Source organism: Desmodus rotundus, chromosome 13 (genome assembly GCF_022682495.2).
Source record: "Desmodus rotundus isolate HL8 chromosome 13, HLdesRot8A.1, whole genome shotgun sequence".
Lineage (NCBI taxonomy): Eukaryota > Metazoa > Chordata > Mammalia > Chiroptera > Phyllostomidae > Desmodus > Desmodus rotundus.
This window is the reverse complement of record NC_071399.1, coordinates 28,306,005-28,318,456: the sequence shown is the minus strand read 5'-3', so window position 1 is coordinate 28,318,456 and position 12,452 is coordinate 28,306,005. Positions and strand designations below refer to the sequence as shown.

Genomic DNA, 12,452 nt, shown 5'->3' with positions numbered 1-12,452 from the left:
CCGCACGTTGGTTCCGGACGGAGTGTTCGTGGGACCGCGAGCCCGGGGCGGCATGGCGACGTGCCCGGGCTGAGAGAGGCTGAGGGTCTCTGTACTGCAATTCCCCCAAATCCCCTCGGCTAGACGCCTGGTCCGCGCCCCCTGGGTGCTCTGGCCAGCCCGGGGTGCGCCAAGACTCCCGAGCCGACAGGCCTTGTGTTCCGTTGCCCCCTCGACTTTTGCAAGTTCCACACGGACCACTGCTGACGCGGACTGGCCGCGCTCGCGAGCTTAGGGTTGGGGGCCGGACCGCGGCCGGATCGGGGTCGGAGCGGAGCCGGGGCTAGGTGGAGGCCGTGCGGCGGTTGGCCAGGGCCGGGGCGGCGCTGACGAGGCCGGGAGTTGCTGAAGGGAGCGGAGGGGAGAGGCCCCACCGCGCGGCTCCGGGAGGAGGCGGAGAAGGCGGCCGGACGGGGCGGGGCGCCCACTGCTTCCCGGCCGCAGCCATGGCCGACGAGACCCCCAGGAAGGGCAACTTCTCGGCCCTCGTCGGGCACACCAACGGCCTTACCAAGCCCGCGTCCCTCGCCGCGGCCGCCGTTACCTCCAAGCCAGGGGGCAGCGGCGGCTCCAAGAAACTAGTGATCAAAAATTTCCGAGGTGGGTACCCGGGGCGGCCTAAGGAGCGGGAACCTTGTGGGCCGGGGTGGGGGGGGGGTAGGGGGTGAGGGAGGCCACAGAGAGTAGTCTTGGGGGCCGCGGAAGCAGTCAGGGGGCGGCCCAGGATGGAGTGGGCTTGCAGGTCCCACGGGGCTGGAGGCATTGGGCCGAGTGGCCGTAAGGCGCCAGTGGCGGCGACGTGGTTGGGAGGGGGATGGGGGGTGTCGTCTGCTGGAATCCCGGCTGTTCGGAAGTTGGCCTCCCGAATTGGCGATCATTGGACCCGTCCCGGGGGCTCTTGGGGTGAGATGGGGGTCCCCGGGTCCCCCGGGTTGGGGTGCTGGCCTTTCCCATTGCCGACTTAAGCTGCGGTGAGGGCTGTGGGATGTTTACTGGTAGCAGCTTTGCAATTGGAATAAATTAGGCTAAATGATTCGGCTATCTTAATTCGCACAGGCGAGCAAGAGTAAGTAGTAGCTCCTGAAGTTCTTCGTGATGTAATTTTTATTACTTCCTCCACTTTTCACCAGTTTTGTCACTGTTACTATCTCAAAGTAAGCATGTTTATGCAGATACAGAAATTATAAGCTTATTCTTCACCTTCCTGCGTTGAGTAATTTAACTCAATTTTGAATGTTGTGTAGAGTTTTACATATTACACGTTTATACGTTTATAAAGTCAACTGAAGTAAAAGGAAGATTTGTATACAGGAGTGGGCAAAAGTAGGTTTAAAGTTGTGGGTATACGAAACAGTTTATTCTTGTATTACTATTTATTAATTATTGTATTATTTGTATCACAACTGTAAGCCTACTTTTGTCCACTTGCGTTTTCTGTGTATTTATCTTAAGTATTAACACAAAATGTATTTAGCAAATACGTGATGGTCGCATAGCCTGTAATGTAACAAATTTACAAACGCAGTACTTTGTATGGGAATAATGTAATTTCTGTGTTCCTTATCTCCGTGTCTATTAAAGTACTTTTTTGTAGGCCTTTGTGTGAAAGATGTATGATTGTTAGCACGGATTTCATTCACCACTGACTCTGATCTGGATTTACAGACAGACCTAAATTGCCTGATAACTACACTCAGGACACCTGGCAGAAGCTTCATGAGGCAGTGAAAGCCATACAAAGTAGTACCTCCATCAGATACAACCTGGAAGAGCTCTACCAGGTAAGACACCATGTGTGACAAAAGGGAGAGCTTGTTAGAGTCCTCATGGAGATACAGATGCGGAATTTTCTTAGACCAGGAAGAACTGTAAGGCACGATTAGGCCAGCTTCCTGTCTTTCACTTACCTGGTTGTTTTTAGTTCTCTAAAAAACAGTTATCCAACTTAAGTGAAATGTTTTACAGACATGGATTGTGTTGTTTCCAAGTCAATAATGAAGGAAATAATAGAAATCCAGTATTCGTGTCCGACAAGAGCAGTAAGGGGTGGTTGTGGGATTTTTATTTTATTTTCAGTCTTTACCTCCTAGAAAGGTATTTAAAGTTATCCCATTACAAGAAAAATGTGTTTTTAAGGACCACATGACTTACATTTTCCAAATAATGTGGTGAGTTAATGTTGTAATCCCATTACGTTATGTAGAAAACTCTTTATTACAGTATCACTTAATAGATTTTTTTACTGCTTCATTGTGTTTTGTGATTACTTGTGGCAATTAAAACAAGCAAAGAAATTTTGTTACATTTTTTATTTATTAGAGGAGAAGGGGAGGAGAAAGGGAAACATCAATGTGTGGTTGCCTCTTGCGCGCCCCCTACTGGGGACCTGGCCTGCAACCCAGGCATGTGCCCTGACTGGGAACTGAACTGGCCATCCTTAGGTTGGCAGGCTGGCGCCCAATCCCCCGAACCACACCAGCCAGGGCGAAATTTTGTTAACATTTAATTTAAAGTAATGATGTTGGATTTCTAACATAAGAAAAAATGGTCAGAAGTACATTTTACTATTTGGATATTCTGTTTACAAATGGGCTGGTTTTTCTAATATCTTGATTTTAAAGAATAACACTTGTTAACTAGTCTAATATTACCCACATTTTAGGTAGTTATATGATATCACAATTCCTATTAAGAGACCAGAATTTTTAAAAACATTTTGTTTACATAAGTGATTACATTATAAAATTGTGGAAACCACAAAAAAAAGTACAAAGAAGAAAAGTAAAACTATCTACATGCCCACCCCCCAAAGTCTACTCTTGACAGTTGCTGGACATGTCCCTTCTTTGTCTTAAGTTTGGGTGAGTTTATTATATGTTTTAGTCAACTTTATTAAGGTACAGTTTTATATGCTCTGTACTTCAATTAAGTTTTAACAAATGTATACAATTATTTAACTGCCACCACAATCATGCTGTAGACTATTTTCATCACTCCTAGAAAGTGTCCTGAGACCCCTTTTCATTCAGTCCTATTCCCTGACTCTCAGTCCTTGGCTATCAACTGATTTGCTTTCTGTAGTATATTATTTCTAGAATTTTGTCCAAATGGAAGCATGAATTTTGCAATCTTTTATACCCGACTTCTTTCACTTAAAAGAACAGAGCTTGTGAGATTCAGGCACACTGTGTGGCAGTAATTTGTTTCTTTGATGCTGTGCAGTGCGGGTACCACAATTGATTACCCTCTTACCAGCTAATGGTCATTTGGGTTTCCGGTTTTTGGGTGGTTATGAATAAAGCTGCTGTGAACATTAACAAAGAAGTTGTTGTGTGGACATACATTCTCATTCCATTTGGGTAAATATCTAGAAGTAGGTTCTCAGAAGTATATAGAAAGTGTTTTTTAATTTTACACAACATTTCCCGTTTTCCAAAATGGCTACACCATTTTACATATCTAGCAGCCGTGTGTGAGAGTTCAAGTTGCTCCACTTCCTTGCCAACGTTTGGTGTTGTCAGTTTTTCAATTTTAGCTATCCTAGTGGGTATGTAGTGGAATTTCATTGTGGTTTAATTTTATATTTCCCTAATGATACTAAGCATCTTTTTAGGTGCCCATTCCAATTACATCTACCTTCTTTAATGAAGTGTGTGTTCAGATCTTTTGCTCACATTTTTACAGGGTTTATTTTGTATGAGTTTGTTATGTATTCTGTTTGAGTTTATTATGTATTCTGAGTACAAGTCCTATAGCAGATATTTGCCTTGCAAATAGTATTTCCTCCCAGTCTGATCTTGTTTTTGTTTTTGTTCAATTCTATAACACATCGTCTGTGCATTGCATTGTGTGTTTTCCACTCAAAAGTCAAATCTTCTGCCCCCTTTACCCCTTACCACCTCTCCCACAGCTTGTCTTTTGATTTTCTTAATTATATCTTGCAGAGAGCAGAAGTTTTAAATTTTTATGAAGACTATGTATGGTTTGGTTTTTTCTGGGTTGGGCTTTTAATATCTGATGAATCTTTGCCTAATCTCAGATCATAAAGATTTACTCTTATATTTCCTTCTAGGCATTTTAGGGTTTTAGGTTTTACATTCAGGTCTGTACTCTGTTTGGGGTGAATTTTTGTATGTGTCCTGGGTATAATTCTCAGTTCAGTGTCTTCCCCGTAGATGTGCAGTTGCTCCCGTGCCATTTGTTCGAGAGCCTGCCCTTTCCTCCGGTGCACTCCTTTGCCCCTTTGTCAGAAGTCACTGGCGCGCGTGTGTGGGCGGAGTGAGTCTTGGAAGCCAGGAGTGTTGGCCCCTCCAACTTCAGTTTTTCTTCAGCGGTGTTTTGGCTGTTATGGGTCTTTTGTATTTCCATGTGAATTTTAGACTGTCTGTCAATTTCTACAAAAAAGCCCACTAGAATTTTGACTGGAATCGTGTCCATTTGTAGATAAATGTGGGGAGAATTGTTTCTCATGTCTTGGCAGCACAGAGACTGCCAGTTGATCACAGGGAACAGCTCTGAATTGAGGTCTTCATTTTCTCAGCAGTGTCTTCCCGTCCGACGCCCAGCTTGTGAATCTTGTGAATCTTGTGTGAAAGTTACCCCTGAGCATTTGCATATTTGATGTGTTGTAAGTGCTAGGTTGATTTCAGTTCCTGGTTCTTGCTAGTATGTACAAATACAAATGATTTTTATGTATTGATCTTGTCTACTGCTATCTTGCTAACCTCATTTCTAGTAGCTTTTTGTAGATTCCTTCCGATTTTTTTACAATCATGTCTTCTGTGAATACAGTTTTACTTCTTCCTAATCTGTTTGCCTTTTATTTCCTTTTCTTGCCTAACTTCACCATTTAGAACCTCCAGTATGGTTAAAAGAATTGGAAAAGGCAGACAGACATCCCTGTCTTGTTCCCGATCTTAGGGGGAAAGTGTTCAGTTTTTCATTACTGAGTATGTTAGCTGTGGGTCTTTCCAAAAATAGCCATTATCAGGTAGAAGAAGTTCCTTTGTATTCCTAGTTCCTGAGGGTTTCTATCAGAAATACATTTTGGATATTGACAAATCCTGTGACTATTGAGGTGAACATATTTTTATTTTTTAGTTTATTACATTGATTTTTTTAATGTTAACCAGTCTTGTGTTCCTAGTCTTACTGGTCATGAGGTATTATCTTTTTCATATATCGCTGGATTCAGTTTACTAACATTTTGTTAATTTTTGCATCTGTGATAACAAAGGATACTGGTGTGTTGTTTTCTATTCTTATAATGCCTTTGTCTGGTTTTGGTGTCAGTAACACTGGCCTCATAAGTGAGTTGAATATATAATAGTTCCTCCTTTTCATTTTCTGGAAGAATTTTATAGAATTGGTAATTATTTCTTCCTTAAATGTTTGAGAGAATTCCTCAGTGAAGCCATCTTGACCTTTTTTATGGAAAGATTTTTAAACTACAAATTTCTTTAGGAGATAAAGAACTTTTTATAGAACTTTTTTGGTTATCCATTTCTTCAAGTTCACTTAGCTTCTGCAGTGTCTAATCTGACATTACTACCATCTCTGTAAATTTTATCTCAAGAGTGGTTGTCTTCTGTAGGTGTTTGGCCTGAATCTTTATCCATCTTCTCCGTCGCTACTTTGAAACAAATGGAGTACAGTTACAGTAGCTGTTTCGTACTCCTTCCCTGTCAGTTCAGTTCTGTCGCCTCTGTCACTTCTGGTTGCTTTTAACAGACTGATTTTTCTCCCCATTAAGGGTTGTAGTTTCCTTCTTCGCAAGTCTGATAATCTTTGAATATCAGACATCGTGGATTTTGACTTACGTGGTATTTTGTATCCTATACATGTTCTTGAGCTTTGTTCCAGACATCGTCATTTGGAAACAGTTCGATCTTATAAAGTGTTGCGTTTAAGATTTGTTAGGCAAAACTAGAGCAGTGTTTTTCAAGGGCTAATTGCCCTTACTACTGAAGCAAAACCTTCCTGAATATGCCCAGTGTCCTCTGGTTTTCTAATCTGGCAGGTGGGGGGGGTGCTATTTGAGACCCTGCGTGAACACCAGACACTGTTGTGTAAACACTTTTGGCCTAGGTAGTCTTCTCGCACATTTGTCCTGGTCAGTGCTCTGCTGAATACTGTAGGGGGACCTTTGAGGTCTCCTTGCACATCTCCAAGGATAATAATTAGCCCAGTTTTGGGGGGGGGGGTTGTTTTTTTTGTTTTTTTTTTTTGCTTCATCTTTACCCAAAGTATAATGTCTACTAGTGCCTAAACTTTCATAGGTTTTTAATTTAATAAAATGTTATATCTTAGAGCTAGGGCTTATTATTTATTCTTTCCTGGATATTGGATTATCTGGTATCTCCTGCCCATCATCTTTCCAAGTAGATTGACTTTTCCATGCCTTTTACCCAGTGGTATATTTTATAATGGTCACCATAGATGTTACCATAAACACTGTCTTCCAGATGCCCTGCGTGTTTTTATGTGGTGTCTGGAGACTCCCAAGGGCTTGGGGTGCTTACCCCAAAGTAGCCTCACACATTCCAGGGAAGATCTCAGGAGGGCTGTGTGGGGATCACTTGATCAGCTTATGGAGGAACATGTGCACAGGCTGGCTCCTGGTCATTCAGAGAGAAGTACCAGGGGGTCAGAGTCCATTTCTCCAGAGTGAGCTGCTCAGATCTTATGGAAGCAAGTGGGATAGAAATAGTCGGTGACGTCGTTGTGAAATTACTGACCACTGCCTTATCCTGACCTCTGATAAAGTAGTCAGCGCATTTGCCCTGGTGTTTCAACATCAAGTCTCAAGTTTTTACTGAGGTGGTGTGCTGTGTACTTTGTCAAAGACTCTTATGTGACAATTCTCACCAAAGTTCGAATTTTTTTAAAGGCAGTTTTGGGGATGATTTGTGTTTTGATGTTGATCAGTTTCCTCAAAGTGAGGTCTAGTAACTCCCTGTCAAGATCTCTTATCTGCCTTCAAGGCATTCTTTACCCCATGGAGACACTTTAGAAGGCCTGCCTAGAAGGAGAAATCAATTACAATGTGTCTGCTGTAACTTGCCTATTGTTTTTTATTTGCTCTTGTCTGGTAAAAAAAGGAGGTCCAAAGTATGATGATTAAAAAGTCTTTTATTTACTTTTTCAATGCTCACCCAAGGATGTATTTATTGATTTTAGAGAGATAGAAATGGGGGAGAGGAGAGAGAAACATCAGTCAGTTGCCTCCTGTTCCAGCCCTGACTAGGGATCAAACCTGCAACCTTTTGGCACGTGGGACAGTGCTCCAGCCAACTGAGCCACCTGGCCAGAGCAGTGATTAAAAAGTCTTAACTGTGCCCTGGCTGGTGTGGCTCAGTGCATTGAGCACCGGCCTGCAGACCAAAGGGTCGCTGGTTCGATTCCTAGTCAGGGCACCTGCCTGCATTGCAGGCTGGGTCTCCGGTGGGGGATGTGCGAGAAGCAACCACACATCAATGTTTCTCTACCCTCCTTTCTCCCTCCCTTCCCCTCTGTCTAAAAATAAATAAAATCTTTTTTTAAAAAAGTCTTAAATGCATATAACACCCCTAGTCATTTTCCTCCTGTAATGGAAGGAGGAGAATATTCTGAATGAATAGACCTTATCTGTCTGTTTTTAAAGACCTGATTTTAAATTTGTAATCAATACTTGTGTGTCTTATATCTATATATTTTACTCCTACTTGTCAGCTTAATGAGACAACAGAAAACTCCAGATTACATTTTTAAGAAGGGTTTCAGAGGAAGGCTAAGTGTTGATTTCACACTAGTTTTGATGCACAAGAACCTACCACAGAGGACTGGCGTTTCTGAGAACAGCCATTTCATCTGTCTTGAGTCACAGTAATGTCTCTATGAAACCCTTCCACCTGGTGGTAGTGTAGTGAAGGAGGATGAAGTAGACTTAGGTATTGAATTTATTAATAAGATTGCTGAAACTGATTAGAGAAAGGTGAAAAAGCCCAGAAAATGCTTGACAAATAGATACTTTATTTGATGGGCAATTTGAGAAAGTAATAGGTTGAGAATGAATCCAATACATAAGTTACTCAAAAAAAGAGGAAAATATTCAGACTCAAAAATGTCAGGCCTAATAGAAAGGATTTCATAATTCAACAACTCAATACAATTGAGTTTTCATCACTCAATAAAATTACTCGTTTGTATTAGGTAATTTATTTTTAACATTTAGAACTGAGAATCTGTTGTGTACTCAGTATTGGTAAATACAGCCAATAGACTCTCCCTGGTTTTCCTCAGAGTTCTCCTCCTCGGAAACTACCCTCTCACAGTTTATCCCCTTGCTCAGATTTGAGTCTTCATTTAGTTTTCACGTTGTTTACTCATTTCTTCGCAGTAGGAACCTGATGGAGTGGCCCTTTAACACCTTGTGAGGTTAGCTGGTCACTATTTAAATAAGCCTGCTTTTGAGATGGGTCCATCCTCTCAACCGTTGGCTTAACAAGAACTATTGCTGTGGAGAGAAATCGTTCAGTTCTCAACTACTCGTGCCTCTAAGAACACTGTGCCGGCCTTTCCCCTGTGAGGTGTGGGTTTTGCCTTGTGCCTTGGCTAGTGTATCGTTCTTGATGCCAGCCGACCATTGGTGTGGTTTTCCCGGGGGCAAGGGTTGTTTTTCATTTTTTTCCCCTTCCTCTACATAACTAACTCTTAGTACTTGCCTGCATTTTCTCTTGGTGGTTTCTTACTCTTCATATGTTTCACTCCTTTTTCTCTGGTCTCAAGTTTATAGCCCTAAAAATCTTTGCAGTGAACAGTCTTAGAGAATTGGTATACCCTCATTTTATAAATGCGCTATAGGTCTTTTTACCCCAGAGCTCACTTTAAGTTTTTGTTTTGGCATTCCGCTTGCGGGGGGAAGCATTTTGTTTCAGCAGTGATGAGTGCACTTGGCGGTTAGGGTTTGACACGACAAGTAGGCAAGCAGTTGATGTTGACGGGCTTGTCTCTTTGCTTCAGTGCATTTGTCTGTCCTGACGCATTCCACCGTCCACCGTCTGAAGAACTCGGGTGTGGTGGCCTGACAGGCCTACTGATAACACAGCAGCCATGGTGGGAAAATTCAGACAAGCACAGTTTTTCCACTTGGCTAAGTTGATACAAGAAAAACATCTTCATCCTAATAGTACAAGTGCAACCCAAGTGCTCTCGTTCCCTACCTCTAGTTGTCGGATTAAATTCCTTTTCTCTGTTACAACTCGTAAAAATGTGAACAGCAACAACACCCCCATAAGAAGCACACAGTACAGGTCAGATTCAGTGCTCTATACACCTAGAGAAAGCATTTCTAAATCTTAAAATATGACTAAATCTTCAATACTTATTTTTGGAAGGGGGACTCCTGTGTTGTGCTGCTCCTGTAACAGTACAGGAGAGTCAGCCAGGATCCCTGCCAGTGTGGGCAGAGAGCAGGGCCGCCCTCTGTCTTCTAAGGCAATGAGGTGCCTGTAACATGAGGACACCAGCGGTGACTCAGCAAAAGACTCGGAGAAATGATGGCACCCTCAGCAGCCCTGGGTCAGCTCAGGGTTTGGCTAGTTTTAAGAGGCCCCAAAAGTCTCGATTTTAAAAACAAAATAAATCTCAGTTGCTTCATGTTAAATAGTCAGTTTGTGCCAAATAAGACACATATACAAGAAAGAGTTGTTTGTAAAATTCAACAGTTACAATGTGTCACAACTGGGAAAAGATTGGAGGACACTGATTCCTGATTCAGGAATTGGAGCGTTCAGAAAATGGTGCTGTGAAGAACATGTACTACTAAACTTATCCTCATTTTTACCAAAGTAAATACATTTTCTTCATGTATAATACTAGAGACTTACTTTGTAATAATTGTGTTTGTGGAGTTCTCTAATGATTAACTACTATAGCAACAGCATTTGTCATGAGGTTGTCCCAGGTTGGTTGGTTGGTTGGTTTTTTGGTGTTATATCTAGTAATTGAGGGTTAAATCCAAACAAGGGAGGAATTAATTAATATATATTGAAGTTGTATTTCTCTTAAATCTGTCATTTTTATTTCATAAATGAAATGTGTTAATGAGGTTTATAAAATTATGAAAGGCTTCTATTAGTGCTGACAAGTTAATATACTTGGAAAAAGACTTAGAATATATTTAATTATAAACTTTTAACCAAAATTCACAGTATTTGTGTAAGATTCAAGGAAGAACGTAGTTGCAAGCAGGTAGAGATTTATTTGTAAAGAATTTAAATGACTTTTTCAAGTTGATACAGCTAGAGGCTAAGATATTCTTGTTCTGATAGTCTTTCCTTTGGCTCACACAACTTCTTCAAATGTGTGTTTCCCTCTACCCCACTCATACACATATCACAGTGATTAAAGCTAGCACAGTTGTTTTCCCTTTTTCAAATTTTCATTCTGGAACATAAAGCTCTCTTTTGTTAAAGTATACTTGACATACAATGTTATATTAGTTTCAGGTGTACAACATAGTGATTTGACATCTGCTACTGTACAGAGTTATTATAATGTTATTCTGTATTCCCTGTGCTGTACTGTACATCTCTGACATAAGTTTGTACCTCTTAATCCCCTTCAGCTCCGCCCATCCCCTACTGCTCAATCCTCTAGCAACTATCATTTTGTTTTCCATATTAATGAGTCTGTTTTGTTTCTTCATTGTTTAGTTTTTTTAGATTCTACATACAAGTGAAATGATACAGTATTTGTCTTTCTCTGACTTATTTCACTTAGCTTAATATCCTCTAAATCCAGCCATATTGTTACAAATGGCAAGATTTCATTTTTCATGGCTGAGTATTATTCCTGCGTGTACATGTCTGTGTATCTCACTTCTTTATCCATTCTTCTATCAACAGACACCTAGGTTGCTTCCATATCATGGGTATTGTAAATAATGCTGCGTTGAACATAGGGATGCAAATATCTTTTCAAATTAGTATTTTGTTTTCTTCAGATAAGTGCCCAGTAGTGGAATTGCTGGGTCCTACTTTGTCTCTTCTTATAGCCTTTGTTTTAAAACCTATTTTGTCTGGTATAAAATAGTTTTTTCAATTATGCTATTTCAGGCTTTTTTCCCCCCATTTCCATCTGTATTACATATCATTTTCCATCCCTTTACTTCCAGTCTGTATGCATCTTTCAGTCTGAAGTGAGTCTCACGAAGGCAGTATAAGGTCTTGTTTTTTAATCCATTTAATCTGTCCTGTGCCTTTTGAATGGAGCACTTAGTCCATTTACATTTAAAGTAATTATTGATACTCTACTATTATAATAGTTCTAAGTCTGTACTGTTGCCATTTCAATTGTTTTCACACTAGCTTTTAAGTGGTTGGTCTGCTATCTTTACTATATATTTCCCTCTAGTAGTGAGATTATTTTTCTTATTTCTAGTTTTCACCTTTTCTTTTCCACTTAAAAGATTTCCCTTTTAACATTTCTTGTAATGCCAGTTTAGTGGTGATGAACTCCTATAGCTTTTGCTTGTCTGGAAAACTCTCCTTCAAGTCTAACCTTGCCAGGTAATATTCTTGGTTGTAAGTTTTTCCCTTCCTCATGTTGGATATATTGTGTCACTCCCTTCTGGCCTGCAGAAGTTTCTGTTGAAAGACTAGCATTTAGTCTTGTGGGCAAGCCCTTGTATGTAACTAGTTGCTTTTCTTTTGCTACTTTTATGATTCTTTATCTTTAACTTGTAACATTTTAATTACAGTGTGTCTTATTGTGGGTCTCTTTGGATTCAGTTTGTTTGGGATTCTGTTTGTATGAATTTGGATTTTTGTTTCCTTTGCCAAGTTAGGGAAGTTTCCAGCCATTATTTCTTCAAGTAGGTTTTCTGCCCCTTTCTCTCTCTCTTTTCCTTCCCATGAAGTTGTTAGTATGCTTGATGTTGTCCCAGGGTCTCTTATGCTATCCTTATTCTTTTTATTTTTTTTTTAATTTTTTTCTTTTTGTTCTTCCCTTTGGGTAGGTGAGTTCCACTATCCTGTCTTCCTGACTACTGATCTGGTTTTTTTTCCTCTAGTATATTTTTCATTTCCAGTGTTATATTCTTCAGTTCTGATAGGTTCTTTTCTACAATTTTTATCTCTTTGTTAAAATTCTCACCAAGTTTATCTACTTATCTGCAGATGAGCATCTTTATGACTATCACTTTGAACTCTTTAGTAAACAGCTTACCTGTTTTGTTTAGTTCTTTTTCTAGTGTTTTGTCTTGGTTTTTTGTCTTGTTTTGTTTTTTTGGAACATAGTCTTTTGTCTCCTCATTTTGCTTGTTTGTTTCTATATATTAGGTAGATCAGCTACGTCTCCTGGTTTTGAAAAGGGGGTCCTATTTAGAAGATGTCCTATGTGGGGCTCAGTGGTAGAATCCCCCCTTGTCACCA

General features: G+C 40.6%; 1 protein-coding gene across 1 annotated transcript in view; it reads left to right on the top strand.

The window, feature by feature from the left end:
• The first annotated feature begins 35 nt into the window (after nt 1-35).
• The window catches only part of CUL4A (cullin 4A), a 70,588-nt gene continuing 58,171 nt past the window's right edge, over nt 36-12,452 (top strand). The window contains exons 1-2 of the mRNA XM_053916423.2: nt 36-639; nt 1,705-1,820. Of these exons, the coding sequence (XP_053772398.1) occupies nt 486-639; nt 1,705-1,820 (270 nt within the window). The 5' untranslated portion in view covers nt 36-485. The remainder of the gene's footprint in view (nt 640-1,704; nt 1,821-12,452) is intronic.